This window comes from Thermobia domestica, chromosome 5 (assembly GCF_964235325.1).
Source record: "Thermobia domestica chromosome 5, izTheDome1.hap1.1, whole genome shotgun sequence".
NCBI classification, from domain to species: domain Eukaryota; kingdom Metazoa; phylum Arthropoda; class Insecta; order Zygentoma; family Lepismatidae; genus Thermobia; species Thermobia domestica.
Window position 1 is genome coordinate 13,484,622 of NC_137458.1, and position 23,672 is coordinate 13,508,293.

The following is a 23,672-nucleotide window of genomic DNA, read 5'->3' on the forward strand; positions in this document are numbered from 1 at the left end:
TTTGTATTCCTATTTCTGCGAGATCCGTCTTAATATTGTCCTCCCATCTGTACCTAGGTCTTTCTAATTTACCTTTTCTGATTGGATTTCCAGTTAAAATTTTGAAAGCGTTCCTAGTTTCTTCCATTCTCACTACATGACCTGCCCACCTAAGGCTCAGACTTGGTGACCCTAATTAAAGAGTACATACTTTAGAATGTTGGCACTGAAACATAAACATCAGCATGAGCTGGCATGCTTCCTTTCCTGAAAAAAGGAACATACATATTGAGCTCACCATTTCACACACATATTGTGCTGTTTCACCATTCGACACTCGACTGGCTGCCAAGACCAAGAGATTGTTCGTACTGCTCTACTCCGGTGAATATGTTCCCTTTGTTTTACTCATGTTTTCATCCTCCGTGAACATGGCTCTAGGAGTGGGCTGAAAACTAAAACGTACAAGAGATTTTCAGGATTCACCAATTGTATATAAGTAAAATGATCGTTAAAATTCCTGAGCGTGTTCATATATTGTCTGAACCCCACCAGACTAACTTACCTTCAAGAGCTGGATTACAAGAGCACTCGCCATATTTAGACAAATGGCGTCGATCGACATACTTTCTCTCTACTATACATAGCAACTTAATTCGTTGTAGATTCATTCATCTCATAACATGTTTGTATATTATAATTTGGAATATATATCTGTAACATGTGTCCCACGATTCTGTTCTTTACGCTAAAGGAGACGATGAGAAATGAATACACATGCCCTGAGTGGGGTTCAAACTCAAGGTCTTACGATCACCAATCAATAAAGAAATTCACCAGATATAAAATTTTTAAACAATTTGAACTTCAGTAACCAAAACAGTTTATGCTTCCGCATCTTTGTAGCTTCATTGTGATTTTCACTTTTTTTAGTCAATAAAAGAGCACTTCAAGGCAATCCTTAAGTAATACCGATAAAAAATGATGAAATATGAATGTGGCTGAGAAGTAGACCGACGCGATTTTCTGATTTATACATAATATTTCGAAAGCTTCTATATACTAAAAGTAACGCCATTTTGAAACGGTAGAAATAAGTTCGGACGTACAAACATGTCTGCATACAGTGGTGTATGCTACAGAGGAACCAGCAAGAGGTCTCTTGACAGCTCGCAGCGGCGTTGCCACTACTCATGTGTCAGGATTTTTAGGCGCATCTATAATGGCAATAGTGTGACCGTGGTTGGTAACACTAGCACCTAAGTAAGGGTTGCATTTTCCCTCCGCGTGTGGTAAGAAACTTCAGAGACCCTCTCTTGTTGACCCTGCTATAGTGTAGAAAAACCTTTCTTAGGATATATATACCGGTATATATGAATGCAGTTTGCTTTGCAGGCTATACAGGAAGTACTTAGATAGAAACATGGATGCATTCATGGTGCACAGTAACTTTGCAGACACCCTGCATGATTAACAGGGCTTGAAAAATCCACTCGATGCTCGCCAGTGGCGAGTACTTTTTTACATTTGCCCAGTAAATCCGATGAATCAAAAACGTGAATTCAAGAAATAAATAGGAAAGTCCCTTTTTTTAATTATTTGTAAGAGACATCGCAATAAACAAAATAAAAAATGTATTGATATGTTTACTGTGTCGCAAACTGATTTTTGTTTATTTCTATAAACACTGTGACTGCAAAATGGTCTGGCTAGTAGATCTTTTGGCTGGCGAGTACTTGCAAGTAAGATTTTTCAATCCCTGATGATTAATAATATTTCCTCTTCGATCTACTACTTCCCCATCCATATTTAATCAAGAGTAGCCAAATAAAATTACTTTGTCATCAGTTGATTTTATTGTTTTATCTGTCTCCGTTTTCAGTGCCAAATCTGATAGGAAGAAAGAGGATGAAATGAAGGGGCTTTATGTGACAAATTTAAAAAAGAATGCAACGATGCAGTGTCGGAAATTAGTTAACCACCCGTATTTAATCCAGTACCCAGTGGACCCGAAGACAGGTGGTATGAGAGTCGACGAAGAACTTATCCAAAAGGCTGGCAAGCTGCTTGTTTTGGATGCGCTGTTACCCAAACTAAAGGAGAAGGGACATAAGGTGAGTTTTTGGATTTTGTTTAATATTAAATTCTGAATTATCCAGTCTATAGTAGAGACTTGACTCCAAGTACACGTGATCAAGCTCAGTTCTAGGTTGCTTAGACAGATTGGTGGTGGGGTAATGCTATAAACAAGGGGGCTCCGTAATCTACTGGTTACAGTGAGCTCCTTCGTGGCTAAGCGGTTAGCGTACACTCGTTTGGCGTGGGAGACCCGGGTTTGATTTCCGGTGGGAGCTCAGATGGTTCGGAGTAGGCCCTGTCTCATATGGCATCGCTGCTGAAAGGTGCGTTAAACTCAAAATCAACTCTACTCTACTGGTTACAGCGTTGCACTCATCCGTGTAGTCGCGGGTTCGATTCCCGGCCGGTGAATTCAAACTCGGCGTCCACCTAGTGTCGTGAGAACAGAAGTCACGTGAATAAAAAATGTGACACCCATTAAGTCTAGAAAGCGTATTGAGATACAGGGTATCTACTGATACTGGAAATATACTGAAATTTTGATCCACATACTGGAAAAACCATGAAACTGGTAATTTATCAAAAATACTTTTTTTGTAATTGTTTTAATCGTCTTAGAAACAATTTTGTATCGATTGAGATTGTAAATTTTTCCAAAGAAAGAGTTGTGTATATATTTTGTAATTGGACATGTAAAGCAATAGGTCGAATGGAGGGCTGTGAGGGGGGGTTGTGAGACCCTTTATACAATGTTTAAAAAATTATTAAATTTCAAAAAATCACGGCTAACTAAATTTATTAAAAATATTCTTTTGATGGTAAAACAAATACAAACCCGAAATCATCAAGAATGTGTTTATTCCTAAAGAACTTTTTAAAAAATCATTGTATTAGGTACTGGAATTTTGCTGATAGTTATACTGATTATACTGGAATTTTGAAAATGAAACTTAGTAGACACCCTGAGATATTGATACAAAAAAGTCTTTCAGTTTAACGTCTGTCTTACAGTTTATGCCCTTTAGTCTAAAGAGGACAATGATTAACCCTTGTGTACTACCATGGGGTCTTTTGGGACCCCAAAGGTGTTTATCGTTACACATCTTTTAAACAGATACATATTACAGTTCACTCTTTTCTTGCATTCTATGTCGATTGTATGCTAAAGATACCTACTAAACATTTCAATTGTTTGTTTGATGGTTCTGCGTTAAGAACATAATTTAGATGGGGTTCTAGAAGACCCCATGGTAATTCCTGTGTTTAACAGTGTTCTTGGTAGTACACAAGGGTTAAGGCAAGTGAATGATGATGTGAGAAAACGATGGAATAAGAGTGTGAGAAGAAACGAGAGTAACCGTAGAAAACCTACGGACACAATGTTGTGCACCACAAGCTTACTTGGACAGAGATCGAACCAGGGATCCCACGTATCAGAGGCAAACGCTCTACCACTGAGCCACCGTGCGTGACGCAACACATTGGCCACGTGTTCGTCACTAGGATAGACGTAGTTCAGCAAGTCGCGAACAGATAACATTAAAGCGGTTCAGGCCCACAAAGGGCTATCACGCCAGTGGTTGGTGCTATATCCAGAAAGTTCATAGGATTCTTGACTTTGCTTCCAGTTCATTCTTTTATCAGTTACTTAATCTTCTCAAGTCCAACATTCATATCATATTGACATTAAATTTAATCCTGGCACGGTCAAGCTGGGTAAGAGTTACTCAAGTTTTAATTTCTTATTTAGTTTTATGTCAGTATTCCTGCAAAATCTTGTTTTCGTCCTTCATAAGAGTTTGGTTTACCCTGTATGTCCGTCTGTCCGAGAGACAGAAAATTAAAGAATTGCTTGATGGATAACCTTCAATTTTGATCAAGATGTAGAGGATTAAAATTTAGGAATCAAATTCGTCGATGGAGGTTATAATCAAATCGGAAGTGGTAGAAATCGACGATTTTCGGTTTAACGTTGATCACTATAGTGCCAAAACAGTAATAGGTAAAGAGAAGAGTTTTCCTTCAATCGATTAAGCGTCTTAAAAATACATTAGAAACGAAGCAAAGTTAAACCGTCTAGCGGATGATCGCTCACAACTATAGCGGGTCAACTAGCATGATATATAACTAAAGTAAATAACCCTATAAATTATATTTTGCAACATTTCAATCGAATATTTAAGTTCAAATCAAATATACTAAATGGTTATATGAATTGGCAAGTTAAAACGGGGAGGAGGAGGGGTTAAAAAAATCTTAGAGAGGAGAATAGAGAGATAGCTAGAGAAAACAGGCGCGCCAAAGAAAAAAAGATAGAACGCTAGATACTACAAAGAAAAGTGGTCGGATCTAAACTTTATGCGACAATCATCGACTTCAGAGTCAAATATGTATTTTAAAATGTCTAAACAGGTGGCCTACAAACTGATTAGCCAACTTGGGAAACCTTATTGCCAAGAAGCAAGTCTGTGTCTTGTAAATAAGAAGTTCACAAGGTATTTCGTCTCCGGCTCAAGCCAACAAGGAAACAAAGGGGGAAGGGAGAGGCGACATTGCCCTAAATTTTGAAATTTCTAAAATTAAAAAAAAAAAAAAAAAAAATCCGACCCCTCAGACCCCTCAGAAAACTGAGAACAGTTAGGCTAAAGTATGGAGAAATAGTTCAATAAGTGAAGAGATTCCGAAAACGAGGGTAGCCAAAATTTTAAAAAAATTTAATAAAGTAATTTTGTACTGGCAAGCCAAATTTTGCCAATCGCTCCCAGTCCGCAAGACACGCGAGGTCTTGAGATGCCGATTGACTTCGACTACATCGTTCAGAAGTAAGGAAAAACGAAGATAATGTGGGTAGGGTTCATCGACATCCTGGTATGGGAATAATAAGATTCTACTGTAATAAACCTATTATATTATTCATTCTTATTCATACCGTCACCTCTATGAACGGTGACGAACTCAATTTAGTAAAGTAAGGTTGGAGGAAAAAAGATCTCAAAAGCAGCCAAGTACTAACGCGAATATAAGGTTGGACAAGTGTACTTGAACTGCACTAATTGCGATACAGTTATACCGTACTGTAGTTGCTCTTAAACTATACAAATATATTTACTGGATGAAGACCACTCACATCGTCAGACCGGGTAGGCAGTTAATGCATACAAATATTTACCAATCAAGTTCACTTAAGTGACTAAAATGTGTAAGCGAAGGAAAATTGTATAAAATCTACGAAATATTAATCGTTCCAGTACTACGATTCCTTTAAAACACTTCTTCGGTTCAATTTAAATAATTACAATTACCCAATAAGTTACGAAGTGCAAACATAGTCCGTCATTCCTACACAACACTCCTTTCCATACGAATTTCTGATGTAGAGGTCACAGCTCGATTATCATATATAAACAGTCAATACATTAACGAGTGGCAAAAGAATAAACTGGGCTCACATATATATTAAGGTGTCCTATCATTTAATTACACTCACTATATTCTGTATATATATTATTATTCACTTATATTTATTCACATTGCATATGATAGATTCATTTTAAGACACACGATTCTTTAACGCCCAAGACTATTCAAAACAGTCACATTCTATAAATTAAAATCTACATGCTACTAAATAAAATTCTCGAACACTGACCAATACATGAAAATTAGCATGAACCAAGACTCACTTCTTTCAATATAAGCCACCCCATATTTACACTTTGCAGCCTAATGATTGTATATACGCAACAAAAATTCAGTATTATTTACTTTATTCACATTTTTCACATGCAAATTGCTGTGTAAAATCAGTCATAATTCTGTACTGTACTTATTGTTAAATATGCTTGTATTCTGAAATCAACAATGGGATTATTTGCAGAAAGCAAAGAAAGAAAAATTTTAAAGCTAGGATCTAACGATGGACTAGCGTTCTTGTATATTGGCTTGTAGTTAAAGACGAACGCAAAGTTGAATTTCATCTATTATTTAATTATTAAACTACAGAACGTATAATAATCTTGAGGATAGATAACTAGTAAGGTACTTTATTGATTTAACTACTCACATGGACTATAGCTACCACATATTTCCAAATAATCGTGGAAAAGGGGTAATTTTGAGATCACATATCGCCTCAACTATTCTTGGTAACAAAATACTAACGACGGGCGATTGTTTACTCGACGTTAGGTGTTGCTATAATATGAAAATAAACTTTGCACTGGGAAAACGTGCTTTGTACTCTATTAAAAGCTAGGAGGTGCGGTGGCTCAGTGGTAGAGCGTTCACCTCCGGTGCTTGGGGTCCCTGGTTCGATCCCAGCTCGCGCCGTATGGACATTGTGGTGGACAAACACCGTGCTCCTGGGTTTTCTTGGGGTTCTCCTGTTTCCTTCCACTTTCTTCATTCCACCGTTTCACTCATCTCTCATCATCGTCTCCTTTAACCTAACCGGCATAACCCTGGGACGTAAAACTTAAAGATTTCATTTCATTTTCTATTAAAAACTAGCTACGTGTTGTAGGTATATTACGTAATAACTGTGTAAAATCACGATGGATCTAAATTATGAACGAATTACTTATTAGCGTAGGCCAGAAGAGATGAATAATTAAGAAAACCAACAATACACTGTCCTTAAATAAGTTAATAACACTCTCACGCATACATCAATACACACAAACAAACTAAAACTACACATATAACACATATTACTACACAAAACCATCTATCAGATATCTACACTAAACATCAACTCAGTTTAATCGGCTCTGACGCTAAAAGGGAAGGGAATAGTTAGGACCAGGTGGCACTTGCATCAAAACTAACCCATTTTTGCAATTATAATAATATTGTTGGTGACCCGGGAGGGACATATCAAAAACGATTAAAGAAAGGAACCTTCACGGCCTATTTAACCCATACTACATTGGATTGGAACTGGATCAAATCAGGAGTAAAATAGGAGTCCCTGTTAGAGTTTACTCTGACATTTTAAAACAACTCGACTACTACAGAACCTACGTATACCGCCATGTTTAAAAAAAAATCAAATAAACTACACACACACAACCCGGACAGGCTACGGCAACCTAACTAAATGTGGGAGGGTGAAGGGAATATTTTAAACGTTTTCAAATCACCAAATCTTAGTTTGAAGATCACACAAAACCTAAAAGCCAATGCACTCCACACCTGTCCATGAAATTAAACATGGCGATCCTGACACAATTTCACTGTTTTCGTTAATTTTCGATGTACTTCAAATGGATTAGGACTCCAATGTGCTTTCCAATTGTTTGCTTATTAAATGCAATTACTATTATCTGTCTATTTAATGGATTTCTTGTCCTTTTATTGAATTATACTTCATCGATGCGACCGGCGATGTTGCTCCGATGGCTGACACAAGACAAAAGACCAAGTAAAGACGCACCAGAACACTGAGGTAGAATATAGTTCCCAATCACAGCGCAGAAAATTTCGCGGCGGAAAATATAAAGAGAATGAAAATTAGTGAAAACTGGATCAAACCGGATTGTAGTAGAATATGTATATCTCATCGGGGTGAAGGGGGGGGTGTGGAGGTCTAGAATATCCTACCAATTATTGGATTGGTGGGAAAATTCAGAAAATTCTACCCAATTGCTAATCTATGAATTACATCGAAATAAAAATGTACAATTTTATAATCATCCAAATGAATTGTCCTTTCTCAAAAATTTACGAAGGAAAAATAATATATGAATAAAGAAATTATTTCCTGAAATATAATTTTCTTGATTATTCAGAAGCTTCTGGATTAATTTTTATTTAGACAAAAAAACAACGGATTTAGTACGTAAACTGAAAATTATACAGTAAAATCTAATAATACACAGTACGGTCAAAATTTTTCGGACCCCCCCCCCCAAAAAAAAAAATATATTCTATCTCAACTGTAACTGTAGGTTACAATATGCTGCACGATCGAATCCCGAATGTGGTCTTCTAATTTTCAAAACTTCCGTCGGGGCACATTCGCTCAATGGTAGCATACTCACCTCTGGTGCGAGGGGTCCCTCGTTCAATCCTGGTCCATTTCCGTTTGTGGTGGACAACATCATGTTCGTGGATTTTCTCGAGGTTCTGACGCTTCTTCCCACGTATTTATTTTCATTAATCATCCGTCTTCTTTACCCCACAAGGCATAAAGTGGGACAAAACTGGAATTTAAATTAATTCTATTTCAAAATTTCCATAATTTTTCTTCTATCATCATTATGATCTATAAATGACACTACAAAGTAACATTTTAAATAATATGTAATACAACTTACACATCATCAAAATGAGGCATCAAATCATGCTGTCTATCAGTTGGTGGGAAGAAATCTGCACTTATAAATGGATTTACGCAGTTCTTTGAAACTCCGTGTGGTTTTAAGATTGTCAATGTAAAATCCGCAAAGAAATTAGCTTTCAAAGTATAATTTTTATTTTTGTACCAATTTTCTGTTGATATTTGAGTGCTTTTCTTGACCCGTTTCAATTTCGTTGTTTTTTTCAGGTTCTGCTTTTCTCTCAAATGACAATGATGCTAGATCTTCTAGAGGAGTACCTTCTCATGCGTCACCACAAGTATGTTCGCTTGGATGGATCTTACAGCATAGAAGAAAGGCAGGAGAATATTAAAATATTCAACACTGACTCCAATGTGTTTATATTTTTGATCAGCACAAGAGCCGGTGGCCTAGGCATCAATCTGACGTCTGCTGATACAGTCATAATATATGATTCCGATTGGGTACGTAAAGAATGCTTTTATTTTATTTATTTATTTTTGAATGTTGTATTTAACCAACCTCTTGGCGGCAATTCTGTCACCTTTGAGACAAAACGGATAATTTTAGTTAAATCTCAGGCTCATTAAAACTTTTTTTTTTTTTTTTATGTTCATGTTTTCTAATAATTAACAAACCATTTCATTCTAGTTGCAACAAATGTTCGCTTTCAGTCGGGAGGTCAGAAGTCAGTATATGTAGAGTGATGTTCAGGGAAACCAAGAGCTCATTATGTAAAGAATATCTGTCCAAAGTAGTCGAAAAGGAAAAACAGCTTGTAGTTTCTGGGTGGGAAAAGAGATTTTACCTAGATTACTGTAGCAGAAAATAGATTTCTTTGACGTCTAAGGGATTGTGGGATTAAACAGTTCATGCAGCTCACAAGGCATAATGGACCGGTGTAATATAGAGGGTGTTTCCGATCTATGGTGACGATTTCAAACTGCACTTACCTTAAGGTTAGTTTAAAGGGACAAGTTTTGCCGATAGATATCACTACAGTCTTCGTATCTCATGTGTTTTTTACCTTTCACGAAAATTCACGACTTCTCTTACAAATTTCGAACTATAGTCTTCAAAGTTTTAGAGAAGGAACTTTGTAACCTATCGAAGGCAACAATCCGTGCCGATTGTTTATTTAGAATTTTCTTCATTGTTAAAACAGTATATTGTTAAAGATGAGGATATCCAATTTCAGCAATTAAGCCATTTCAACAATGAAGAAAATTCTAAATAAAAAATCGGCACGGATTTTTGTCTTCGATAGGTTATGAAGTTCCTTCTCTAAAAATTCGAAGCTTGTAGTTTGAAATTTGTAAGAGAAATTGTGAATTTTCGTGAAAGCTAAAAAATATATGGGAGAGATACGAGAACTCTAGTTACATCTATCGGCAAAACTTGTTCCTTTAGACCAATCTTAAGAGAAACCATCTAGCCACCATCGAGAAAGCTCTATTTGGTGGCCCTGCATCTGGGCAATTGTCCGACAGCGAAGCTTCCATAGAAGCTTGGCACGCAGTGTAGTCATATCAAGACGCAACTACTCCTCGTGACAAGCTTTTCATAGCCCTTCAACGGTGCGGAGTCTCCTATGAGACAAAGCTCGTTTCAGGAGGCCGAAGGGTCATAAGTCCATCGGTGACGCATCAGGGGACTTCACTGGGTTGGCTGTGGATGGAATGGCACGAATTTCAGTTTCTGCCTATCATTTGTTGGAGGAAGAGGTGGGTTGAACGCGATGTGTGACTTGACGCCTTGTCTTGATTCACTTACACACGCTTCTTGTCCCTCCCGTGAATGTCATGGTGATAAATGGGTGTCAGGCCATTAGCCTGATAATATTCCGAATTCACTTTCATATTGTTGGCTACACGATGTATGGTCAGCTTGCCCTGGTACGAGTAACTAGCAATGATCATGAAACTTGTGCCAAAACTTTCCTTGCATTCAGTGAACCGTCTTTGAAAGTCCCTCGTACCTGGCGATCGATAAATAATTACACGTGGCTTATGACAATCATCTAGATAAAGATATGCTTCTTCCAGTGTTACAACAAACTTCCATTTTTCACCGGCCAAGTACGCTCATACAGCTTTCGACAGTTGGTGTGACGTTCCTGAGTGCGTTTTGCAAGAGCATATGAACACGCCCCTTCTGCCACTTGACCAACCTTAAATCGCGGCGAATGATGGTGTGCACTATCTTCAGTGATGTCTCTAGCCGGTTCGGGATACTCTTTGTGTGGGTGGATTCTCCCTGGTGACCAGAGTCCCGACTTCCCGAATTCTAGCTTGTGTGCAGCTAGTGGCAGGCCGGAGACTGGCCTGTTTCTGCCCCACAAGAATCATCCCACGCATCGCCTTGTACAATTTGATAATGGCACTATAACTGTAGTTCACGTCGAAAAGAGCAGTTATGTATCCTTCCCAATAAGTACCTATTTTCTACTGCATTTGTCCCGATTAGCACTTACCACACCTGTCTCGCACAGTGAGTGGTTCAAGGTGCCCACACTACTGGCAGCTTCCTTCTCTTCCCGCTTGGAGGTGCTGCACAACGTGTGTAATTTCGTCACCATAGATCGGAAACAATTTGTTGAAGCTATGAGAACAGCGTTTGTTCTCGTTTTTCCCCCTCTGAAAGTAATGTCATCATGTGTATGCAGGATGGAAAGTTTGTGAAGATGACTTGTTTTTAAAATTATGATTAATAAATATGTGTATGTAAAACCTGTGCTTGGTATTTCAGAACCCTCAAGCGGACCTTCAGGCACAGGATAGATGCCACAGAATTGGACAAACTCGTCCTGTTATTATCTATCGTCTCGTAACTGCTCGTACGGTTGATGAGAGGATTGTGGATCGTGCTTCTGCGAAAAGAAAATTAGAGAAGATGGTTATTCATCAGAGTAAGTTCTTTTCCTTCCTTTTTTCATACATAGTTCCTAGAAATAGTGTGTTAGTTGTGATGTTGGATTTAAAAAAAAAAAAAAAAAACATTACGTAGAGTTACCTGATCTTACGTTTTCCCCGTAAGACGATTTCTTCCGTCTTTTTACTAAATAAAAGAACCTATAGTCTAGTACACTTTTAAAATGTGTTTACAGGGTTTGTTCGTAAAGTAATGAGACTAGCTGCCGGGCGGCGCTCCAGTCGCTAGCAACACGCTTTCCGGTGGGAGGATTTGTGATGGGGGAGGGTCTAAGCTACGCAACAAACCAGGCGGCAGTCGCGTCAAAGTTATGACGCAGTCAGGATCATGCGTGGCGCAAAAGCTGTTTTTGATTTTTTTGTCACGACAGAAAATGTCAAAAGTGAAAAGCTCGCTGGAACAGCGCTATGCGAATAAATTTTGCTTTCACCTGGGCAAAACCGCATCCGAGATGCTGTAATGTTTACCCTATAGGATGGAAATCCAAGGAGAGTAAGCATTACATTAGGTAGTCATTGATCGAATATTTCGCCCGAGCGTTAACGACGAAACAAGTTACCACTAGAGTAATAGTTTCTTTCACCGCTAACAACACGTAGGCAAAAATTCAAACAACAACCTTAAACTTATGAATAGAATAAAATTTCAGCATCATTTGAACTGGAAGAGAACATAAAACAATTATTCGTTTGTATCAATATATCCTGCACCATGCGTAAACAATGAAATAACACGAGGTAGCAATACCCAATCAACCTGATACTTAGATTGCTAGTAGAATAAATGTTCTATTTTAAATACTGTTATACTTACATAACTTTACAATAAGGGGATTACATTGAAATTACAGAAATGTGTAGATGCATAAGATAAATGAAATATACAGTGGATTCACGTATTTGCTAACTTTTCTATGAATAGTTTTGAGCAGCGAATTATATTAAGTGCTTGTCTCGAATCGAGTGTCGGTGCCCAATGTTGATTACGTCATGCATCTTCCTTTTCCTGCTGCTCACGTGAGTCCCACGTACCAGAGTGACGTAAAAACAGGTAGGGCTGTGATTGGCTGCTGGCGACAGCCAAGGCCGTCGGCTACTATCGTCTGCTTCGCTGCTGATATATCCGTTGTGAGAACATACAACGATTAGTTACACTATGCGTGGAGAAGCAGCAGCCTTTAAAATAAAATGATTAAATTGTCTGAGCTGGGCACACCAAAAAGAATGCACAAATAAGTTTATTACAATGCTTGCCTTGATCAAGGAAGCCTACAGAGACGATGTCCTGTCAAGGGCCTAGGTTTTCCGGTAGTTCAGTGAGTTCAAGAACGGACGGGAGACGTTGAAGACTGGAACGATCTGGACGCCTTTCAACGAATAGTTTGGACAAAAATGTGGCTAAAGTGAAAACTCTGCTGGACTCCGACCGTCGTTTGAGTGTAAGATTAATCGCCGAAGACCTCAACATGTGCAAAACAACGGTTCCCAAAATTGTTTCTGAAAATTTGAACATTCGTTGTGTCCGATAGGGGTTACAGCCTTGCCGCAGCCACCGTACAGTCCCGATGTGAGCCCACCAGGCCTTTTCTGTTTCCAAAGCTCAAGAGAAACCTGAAAGGTCACCGTTTCGACCATATTCCAGCTATCCAACGTGCTGTTACACAGTCTGTGAAAGAGGTTATGGCATCTGACTTCCAGTGAGCCTGCAGCGGTGTATCGACACCCAGGGAGACTGTTTGGAAGAATTTTTAACAATATATACTGATCGGTTCAATAAATTCTTTTTACCAGATCCAGTCTCATTATTTTGCGGACAAACGCTATGTTATTTTTTTTTTTTTTAATTAGAGGAACTGATTTCTAATACACTGTTAATAACGCATCCCAATGTTCTATTCAAAGAGAAAATGCAACGGTTGCTTTTTTTATCTCCTATCTAACCGGCATCCCAACTTAATGCTTAAAAATAATTTTGCTTTAACATCTTACCTTCCACTGTGAACCATGTAACCAATTTGGGGATCGGGCGCTGTTCGGGCGGACATTTATTTGTAACCACCCGGGTAGCAGTCTGTCCTCCGTGGTCCTGCCAATGAGTATTTGCTGGAGACCTGGACTTACCTGGGTAGGATGATGAAGGACCTCTCCAAGAAGGAATTACAAATTGTTTCCAAATCGCTCGTCGGTCTCAATGATGAGATGAGCGTTAGGTGCCTAGAGGTTCGGATGTCTCGTCTCGAAAACCTCACGGACGATCAGACGGTCATCCAGACCATAACGCACACAAATATCATTCACAGTTACAACAAAAACACACTGGGTTAATGACACTATACTTATTAATTAGAATACTATTAAAAGAAGAACGAAGAGAAATGATCACAACACTCAACACTAGATACATATATAATTATCTCCATTATAACGATCGCTCTTTACTTTTCACTATATTATAGCCCTTTATCACTTTGATTTATATATAGAAAAATTATAATTGAGATTCCACTATAAATTCTCTCACACCATTGACGCACTTGAGGTCGATTAGCACTGGAGAAAAGTTGCCAGGATAATCCCACGTAGTAATCAGTTGCTGCTCCAAACAGTCCTGAAGAGTTGAGATGAGTTTTCAGCAAAATGTCTCCAAAGTGGAATGTTAATGTTGGAGGGCGCGTTTATAACTTTTAAGCGCACAAGGTTTGTGAACCTGGGACTTCACTAGTTGGGGCTAGCCGTAAGAAAACGTCCTTCACCGGCTAATAGCTTGTGCCCCTTTAATATAAAGTCATACTTAATTCCCGACGCGACGTGCGTGGTGGCTGCACACAATTCCGGAGTCAAACTCCTCGAGCGCAAAGGTTCGAGATACGAGCTGCAATGGTTGACTGAAGAGTGTTGGCAGTTCATTCTAAAAACCACTCAGTTAAATTACCTGTATGTACATGCAAACAGAATACGGAAAAGCATTTATGTTAAATTTAGTCCACTGGTCACGATGCACGAGACATTGTGATAACTCGGGCGTGAGAAAGTACAGATAAGAAACTGCAAAAGCAATGTGACTGGCGTCACTCTGGTCACTTGAAAATCTGGTCAGCTAGTATATCCATAAATGATTAAAGAAAGCACTTAGTTCAGTTCCAAATAACGGCAGAATATATACTGTGCATAATAATAAGTCAGGGAGAAACACTGAAAACGTTCATAGCTCACTGAAATGTTCTCGCCAAAAAGCAATGTTTTAAATATATATATGAAAAACAATGAGAGACTTCTTTGTCCAGTTGCGTGGGAAGGAAGCAATTTCCACCGAAAAAAGAACTTATTTCGTCGCAAAATAAAGTATAAATCGAAAAAATAATCACTGTCTACGAAATATACAGAGCGTCCACAAAAAATACTTCTATAACCTGGTGGTGGTTATAACCGTATCACAATTTCGATCATCCGAGGTACAGAAGCTGCCAGGAACAGAAGCTACTGTGCACTAATAAAAAGCAATACTCCAATCCAAATGGTTGTAAATTTCGATATTCTGCAAGGATTTCGTTGAACGTTCGGAAAAGGATGTGTGAGCATTAAGAGGTACGAAGTCTCCATTTAAACACACTTAACAAGCAACAAAGATTTGTGTAATATATCTGGTTGTTTAGACTTGAATTTAACGTCTCTTTTAGCACCGAGACTATGAGACAAGAATCTCATAGTGTGTGTGTGTTTTCTATGTATTCCAATTATTTTTTTAATGAAATTGTCCCGGTTACCAATTAAAATTATGGTACGTTATTGTGTACAACCATACATGTGTTCGTTATATGTAAATTCTTACTTTTTCCCCCCTAAAAAGCATAAAATCTATCTATCTATCTATATTTATTTATTTATGTGTTTATTTCTTGCTTGCTTGCTTGTCTCTCTCTCAGAAATCTGGCAACCCTATTGTAATATTATTTAAGAATATGATTTGACACATAATTAGTAGATGATATAACAACTTCTCTGCGTCCAAATCCACATTGATTGGATTGTTTCAGCGGTATTCGCTATCTTTGTCAGTAGCTATGGGAAACTCACATGAAAGTTTTTTTTTGCTTACGTTTTGTAATGTAGAACTAGTTTTGTTGAATGTGTTCGCCAATGAAAAACACTTGTAAAATGACTGTTGAGGTTATAAAGAGGAAAATTATGCTTTTTTTTTTTTTTTTTTTTTTTTTTTTTTTTTTTTTTTTTTTTAATTTACCACTCACTTGAAATTCCTACTAAGCAGTGTCTATATTGAAATATTTTTGAGCTCTAAAGAATGCAGCAAGTTGTTATATTGTTTTACTATTATTGTTACGGTGGCCTCTTTTAACAGTTTTATTTATTGTACCTTGTATGTGTGCTCTCAAGTACTGTTAGTATGCGCGATCCTGAGTTCGATTCCTGTAAGTACACCGAATGCTCGATGTTAACTGAGTATCATGAGACACTTAGAGAGAAACTTGAATTAGAAAAGTAAAGCAGAAGTAATTCTGGGGCCTGGTGCTAACCACGCATTATTATTATTTCATTTCAACGTTCCACGATTATGCTTTGACGCAAAGGGAAGCGGGAAAACCTCAAGAAAATACACACGGTGTTTGTCCACCACAAAGCCCACTTTACGAGAACTGGGATCGAACCAAGTACCCGATGAACGAGAGCTGAGTGTTTTACCACTAAGCCACCGCAGCCTTCATTATGCAGTTGAATGTGCGCCATCTGTCTATCCTTTCGTGGGCTCCAGCACCATCGAGTTGACGTTCTATTTATGCAAATTCGTGTTTTTTTTAATAATAATAATAATAATAATAAAAGACCAACGTTGTTTACTCCTTCGTGAGTCTTGTAAGGAATAGATCTTCGTAATTTACATTTACCTGAATACTCTCCAACTTCCAAATTTTCGTTGAGAAGCCCCAATTCCTCAAGAACACCACATGGAATCATACATATACGTCGTTAATGGGCCAGACCGCGGTGGCTGTTGGTAGAGCGTTCACCTCTTATGCATAAGATCCTTGGGTCGATCCCAACTCGCGCCAAGTGAATTTTATAGTGGGCAAACACCGTATGCGTGGGTTTTCTCGGGGATCTCCCGTTTACTCTCACTTTCTTCATTCCACCATTTCATTCATTTCTCATTATCACGGTCTCCTTGAACCTAGCTGGCATTATCGTTGGACGTAAAACTTAAAGATTTCATTTCATTTTCGTTACTGGGTGATTGACTTTTTAATAATATTTCAAAGTTTTGTTGTATCCATTGCTATTGAGGCTGTGTGTACCTTTTCGACCTAGTAGTAATGGATACTTTGGAGTTAAAATTTGGAAATTTGTGTATTTTGTTGGAAGTTTTAAATACATTCCAGATAAGCGTAAACCGCGATAGTTCAGTCAACCTCATGTGTGATCCCTGTGTAAAATACACTGTAGTGAAATCCACTCCAACTGCGTGATTTTCTTACCAGTTTATTTTTGTTTCTGCTGAAAATGGGAAAATGGTTACATAACAAAAACAATCGCTTTTACATAATTTAATTTAAAAACATCAGATAATAAAGTGTTCTTTCCAATTTGCGTTATATTATTACATAAAGACAGAAATGATCCGTCTATTTTAGAGTAGCTATTAAAATTTAAGTGAAAAAAAAAAGTATTGAAGAATAAAAGGAGCTGAATAAGAGTTGGAATAGGGGGGAAATGACAGAGGAGAGTGCACTTGGAAGGGAGTTCGACAGGGATTCTGTCTCTCGCCTACATTATTTAATATCTATCTAGCAGAGATTGTGGAAATGACAGAGAAGAGTGCAATTGGAAGAAGAGTTTGACAGGGATGCTGTCTTTCGCCTACATTATTTAATATCTATCTATCTAGAAGAGATTGTGGAAATGACGGAGAAGAGTGCAATTGGAAGGAGAGTTCGACAGGGATGCTGTCTCTCGCCTACATTATTTAATATCTATCTAGCAGAGATTGTGGAAATGACAAAGAGTGCAATAGGAAGGAGAGTTCGACAGGGATGCTGTCTCTAGCCTACATTATTTAATATCTATTTAGCAGAGATTGTGAAAATGACAGAGAAGAGTGCAATTGGAAGGAGAGTTCGACAGGGATGCTGTCTCTCGCCTACATTATTTAATATCTATCTAGCAGAGATTGTGGAAATGACAGAGAAGAGTGCAATTGGAAGGAGAGTTCGACAGGGATGCTGTCTCTCTCCTACATTAATATCTATCTAAAAGAGATAGTGAAAAAGAGCCTACAAAATGAAGACATCATTTCAGTAAGAGGTAGAATGATAGATGTGTACGGTTTGCAGATGATATGGTGCTTGTTGCGGAATCTGAAGAGAAAATCAATAAGATAGAAAACTTGAGGAAGAGCTGTGAAGAATATGGGTTGAAAATAAATGTTAGCAAGACAAAAACCATTATGATTGGAACGAAGGGATCGGTGTCAAATATAGAAGTAGGAAGGGAGAAAATAAAACAGGTGACTAGTTTCCGATACCTGGGTAGTATTATTAGTGATGATACGAAATGTGAACGTGAAATAAAAGCAAGGATAGGAATGGCGGAAGAAGCGTTTACGAGGAAGAAAAGATTATTTTGTGAGACCTTGAATGAAGAGTGGAGAAAAAGACTCATAAAATTCTTCGTGTGGAGTATTGTATTGTATGGGTCAGTAACATGGATATTACGCAATAATAATGAAAAACGACTGAAAGTTTCGATATGTAAGTGTGGAGAGCAGTGGAGAGAATTAGCTGGGTCGAGCGGGAAACGAATCAGAAGGTCTTAGAAATGGTGGGGGGGAAAGGACAGTTTTAGATATTATTAAGAAGAGAAAGAGAAACTGGTTAGGACATTGGCTAAGTAGAAATTGTATCATAAGGGACGTGATAGAGGGTATGGTGGGGGGAAAGAGACTAGAATTAATTGACTACAGTATATCAAAATAGAAAAATCGTACGTGAAGGCGAAGAGGTTAGTGGAACACCGTGGAGCATGGAAGCTTCTCAGTTGCGGCAAGTAACCTGCCAATAATGGCAAAATACTTACGATAATAAGTGAAATGGATATTAAATAAATAATGTGGAATAAAAGTGAGTAGTAAGAAAAATGAGGAGGGGAAAAATAAACTCTAAATTGCAACCTACCTAAAAATAGTTGAGAATTTTATTATTTGGGAAGTTTAATATCAGAAGGTGTAAAAATACACAAATAGATGAAAAAAAATCCACAACAAACGAAGTATTACCAGCAAAGTGAGTGACTTGATATGGATCCTAAAAGTTCCAACAAAAGAGCCTACCCGGTTTGCGGTAAGGATCAGACTGTGTCACTTCGTCAGGTCAAAAGTCACGTTGCGTGCCGAATCGAGTCTGGAGATTCGAAATCGAGATGTGAGATATTTCAAGCACGTAACCTTCGCTTGGGGCGCCTTGGGTAATTCGCAGAAGATGCATATATTTTACCATTATTATTGATTTTACACAAACAACTTGACCTTTGACATTGTTCTATCCAGGGGTAAAAGTGGATCTGAAAAGGTAAGGGGTTACGTCCCCTTTGCCCTATCTTCGCCCGTTGTAATTTTTTAGAAACTGGGGGGACGCCATACGTATTTTTTGGAGGTGGGAGGACGACGCCCCCCTCGAGTTCTCCCTCACTTTTACCCCTGGTTCTGTCCATATTTACCTTCCGTACTATACATCGTTTCTAAGCTCTTCATTATGTCTTTGCAATAAACCTTTTCAATTAGCCATCTCCATACTATATAGTTTTTGAGATATGTGGACGATTTTTTTTTTTTTTTAATTTTTTTTCGTTCATTTTCCATTGACTTTAATGTTGATGTCTTGTGATTTTTGACTATGTTCCATCCAGTTTAGGACAATTTGCTTTTGGAATATAGGCTACATAATGTCGTCTACATTTAAGCTTAATTTCAGACATCTCCCTCCTTTGATTTTTGAGATAAGTGGCGGAATTATTTGTTTTTCATTGATTTTCCATCAACATTAATGTTCCGTGCTTGCTGACTATGTTCCATCCATTTTAGAGCAATCTGCTTTTCGAATATATATAATCTGCATAGTCTCTTCTACATCTGAACTGAATTTCAACCTTCTTCCCCAAAGTCTGTTCACATTGTAACCGAATAGGGCTCTTTAAGGAGACCCTGTTTCAGAAAGCATCGAAGTCGAAGACCAAGTTTCTAAGAAGTAACTTGATGAATATAGGGAAGGACAAATTAATAAATGAAACAATGAGAAAAGCAGAGAGAAAGGATAGTTTGTTTGGGAATATAAGCAAGAAAATATTGCAATGGTGTGAGCAGGTGAAAAGAATTGAATAGAGGAACGTCTGGAAAGAAGCGTTGAAGAAAAGAAACAAATGACAGAAAGATGGATGAAACAAGAGATTGACTAAGAACAGAATTGACTGACTAATAAAGTGATTAGTTAAGAGTTTAATTCTTTTTATCTCCGATATTGTATGAGACAGTACCTACAACTTACACCATCAGCTTTTTATCCGGAGCAAGCATTCTCACCGGAATCCAACCGGGGACCAGACGAACAGAAGTTACCGTATTTACACGATTCTAAGACGCACTTTTTTTGTCGATGTTTTTGCCTCCAAAATCAATGTGCGTCTTAGATTTGAGTTATGCAAATTTAGTCCAGATTAGATGGAGTTTTATCAAAAATTACTAATCCCGTTAGTCACGATTCTGTAAAGAATGTGTATTTTGTGTGTACGAACAGAATGCAGAACTAAAATTTTGCATTTTACACCAAATAAAAACCCTTTAAAATTAGCCTGCAAACCAGTGGCAAATGAAAGAGAGGAATCATTCTTGTGAATTTACGACAGCGGAGATTGTTCCTTCTCCATCCAAATACCGTGGCTGGTGTCTTCCTCCGTTTAAAGAACACAAACAAATGAGTCACTCGTCTTGAAGCACAACAATTGATAACAAAATAAGGAGTTTAAAAATGCTGCAAATCAGGAAGTTGGAAGCACAAACAGGTTTGGAATAGAGTGGAGTGGCGCGTGTGAGTGTGTCATTGTTTGGGAATGACAGCCTGCTTCTCCGAAGATTTGCAGGTTCAGTTTTAAAGTTGACGCCTTCCAGCATTGTGACCCGTTCGAAAACACCTGTTCGTTAGTGGTATGGCTACCATTTGTTCCTGTGCCATCTCATAGAGAATAACTGGTGAGAGATTTTCAGTGATGCCGGTAGTTTACGGGCTGCATGGTGAGTGACAAGCGAGTTCATTATTCTGCCTCTTTCAAGCAAAAAGTGATACATTTTGGTGAAACTTCAGCAAATCAATGCAGTGTAGCAGGAGCGTCATTTCAGATTTTGCTTGGGGGGGGGGGGGGGAAGACCCCTTGATATAAGTAAAATTTCGCGTTTTTCACTCATTTACTACTATTCTATTGATAAAATCTATATACATCTCAAACTCAGGGGAGGGCAAATGCCCCTCCCTGCCCCCCCCCCTAAATGACGCCCCTGCAGTGTAGGTCTTTTTCATTGGATGCGTCTTACGCCAAGGATGCGTCTTACATTTGAGGGCATCTTAGATTCGCGTAAATACAGTATTCGCAGTAGTTACTTGGTCACAGGTGTGGTTAAAAGAAAACTTAGAGAAATCAGAAGAAATTAAGAAGTGGAGGAGTTCGATCAACACCAAAACCCCAGAAGTAGTTAAGGGGACCGGATAGAAGAGACTAGGGGATTATTATTATCTTTCCTGAGACATAAACCATGAAAGGTTACAGAAACGTCTTGGGACAAATTTGTCCAAGGCATATACAGAAATGATAAGCTTTCGTTAGTGAATAACTTTTTTACACGGATGAAAGTGGTGCTATTAGTGAGGACAGCTCTCCAAGTTCGAGATGCGTTACCAACAGTTAGTTCATTGTAGTCACTGCGGAACCGCAGTTCGCAAAAAGTGACTCAGCGAATGGTATCGTGTTTACTGAAATTCGACGGATCCAAATCTATTTGTACGGTGCTGCAGTAGTTCGTTGTTCTGTTATTCAAAAGAACACCACCACATGAATGTAACAGGTGGTATAAGGGTGCAGACATTGAAAGATTATGATCAACGCCACTCACACTTGATCTCTTGCTAACAGCACAGGTTATACTGTACGAAGTAGTAAACAACTTTCATCTTATCTTAAGAAATCCCACTGTTTTTAGGTGAATACCTTGTACTTTATTCCTATTCTGGCATCCATTTAGTGTAACAGAAGAAAAACCATCAGATAGTAGAACGCGGAACTCTAAGCGACATCTTGGTCCGCGGTGGCTCAGTGGTAGAATGTTCAACTTTGGTGCATGGGTCCTTGGTTCGATCCGAGCTCGCGCCAAGTGAGCTTTGTGATGGACAAAAACACCGTGTGCGTGGGTTTTCTAGGGTTCTCCCGTTTCCTCCCACTTTCTTCATTCCACCATTTCAGTCATTTCTCATAATCACCGGCTGCTTTAGACTGGCCGGCATAACCGTACGGTGTAAAACTTAAAGATTTCACTTTTTCTAAGCCACGCCTTGTGATTACGAGGCGTCAACATTAACTGTTCGACCACATAAGTTTGGTAAGACGAGTAAAACTTTTCTCACGTTTCAACATACGGAAATATTTAATACTACTTCCGTTAAATCTAAAATCTTCACTTTTAACTGAGAATGAACTTAACTCGCAGATGAAACACCAAAACCTATCTCTGCTATTGCAATAATTATCTTATTTTTCATATTTCAGGTAAATTCAAATTGAGCAGAAATAGCTTGGAACAAACCATTGGTGGTGTGCCGTTGTCGGAGCTTGTAGATTTACTCAACCACAAAGACCATGACAGTGTTGTTCGAGCCGACAAAGCATGTAAGTATGACCGTGTGAATTGTTCGTTTTTCATATGTAATGTGTACTGTCGTACATTAAGTAGTTTTATTGTGGTTGTTTTATGTATAACAAGTACCAAATAGTGCTACAACTATTTTACACTGGGAAAAATTACATTAACAATAAATGATAAGATAATTGGTCAAGGAATCTGTGTTAAGCTTCGAAGAAAGCACCCGTATGCTTCATAAAAATCGGATAATTTGTAGAAAGGACATAGCTAAATTTGTTATGCCCATATAACAGTAGTAAGGTTTAAGTCTAAAATAGAACGTCTTGTATCATAATAACCGGAGAACTTCTGTGAAATTTATTGTGGATCACTTTTAAGACGGAGTAAATTCACTCTAATCTTAATCGATGTCAACCCTAAGTTACGGTTATTATTGAGAGCGTTAATTAAAATATCGTATTTTATCAAAATTGAATACATTTTACGGAAGTTATCGTAGACAATTATTTGTTTATTGAAGTCTGGAATAAATTATCGACTTCTACCATTGAGTGTGACTCCACGTAGCGTAGTCGCTAACGCTCTCGCTTTCGATGCGAGTGGTCACAGGTTTGATTCCCGGTGGGGGCACTTGGTCGAAAAAGTGTGAAAAAGCTTTTTCAGGCCAGTCATCCTGAATGATGTTTTCGTCATTCACACAAATGCTAGGGTGATACCTAACTTATAGGTCCCAGGGCGCTTTCTTCCTTCCCTCTCCTCGGATAGTGTGCTTGCCGAGGGAGGTCATCCCTCATACGTGACGGGCTAACATGGCCAAAGATGCCGAAAACCCAGAAATCTAATTCCTAATCCTAATCCTGGCGACGGGATAATATGGCCATAGATGCCGAAAGCCCAGAAATCTAAATCCGAAAACTTCTACCGTTGACTCATTTCAAGCAGCAAGCCTTATGATCAGGAATTCCTAAAGAAAATGTACACTGTATTGCATCAGAACCAAATAATTTTCCCCAAAATTAAACCGGGAGATGTTACTACATTATCCATTTATATATAATGTTGTGAATTTGACATCCCTATTCCTATTCCTAATGAACTCTAAATAATAGGCTTATTTTCCAAGGTTGTAGAAAGGCGCACCAAGTTTATTAAGATTGAATAAGTTTTACGAAAGTTAGGAAACTGACAGATACACAAACGCTAGTTGGGTCGAATGGTAGAAGCTCTCTTAGATTCGCTTCCGTTGGTCTGCTGTGCAAGAATGATGGCATTTGGGTGGTTGAATGCTAATCGTTTTGTTGACAAAGTCAGTTTATTCAGTGTAAAAACAAACAAATGTAATGCTATCAGAAGCTACTATACTGTTATATATATATATATATATATATATATATATATATATATATATATATATATATATATATATATATATATATATATATATATATATATATA

At 38.1% G+C, this 23,672-nt stretch overlaps 1 protein-coding gene across 1 annotated transcript in view; it reads left to right on the forward strand.

The window, feature by feature from the left end:
- Positions 1 to 23,672, forward strand: part of LOC145685722 (lymphoid-specific helicase-like) — a 79,929-nt gene that overhangs the window by 51,301 nt on the left and 4,956 nt on the right. The window contains exons 12-15 of the mRNA XM_081758210.1: positions 1,862 to 2,093; positions 8,606 to 8,842; positions 11,127 to 11,286; positions 22,124 to 22,243. Coding sequence (XP_081614336.1) covers positions 1,862 to 2,093; positions 8,606 to 8,842; positions 11,127 to 11,286; positions 22,124 to 22,243 — 749 coding nt within the window. The remainder of the gene's footprint in view (positions 1 to 1,861; positions 2,094 to 8,605; positions 8,843 to 11,126; positions 11,287 to 22,123; positions 22,244 to 23,672) is intronic.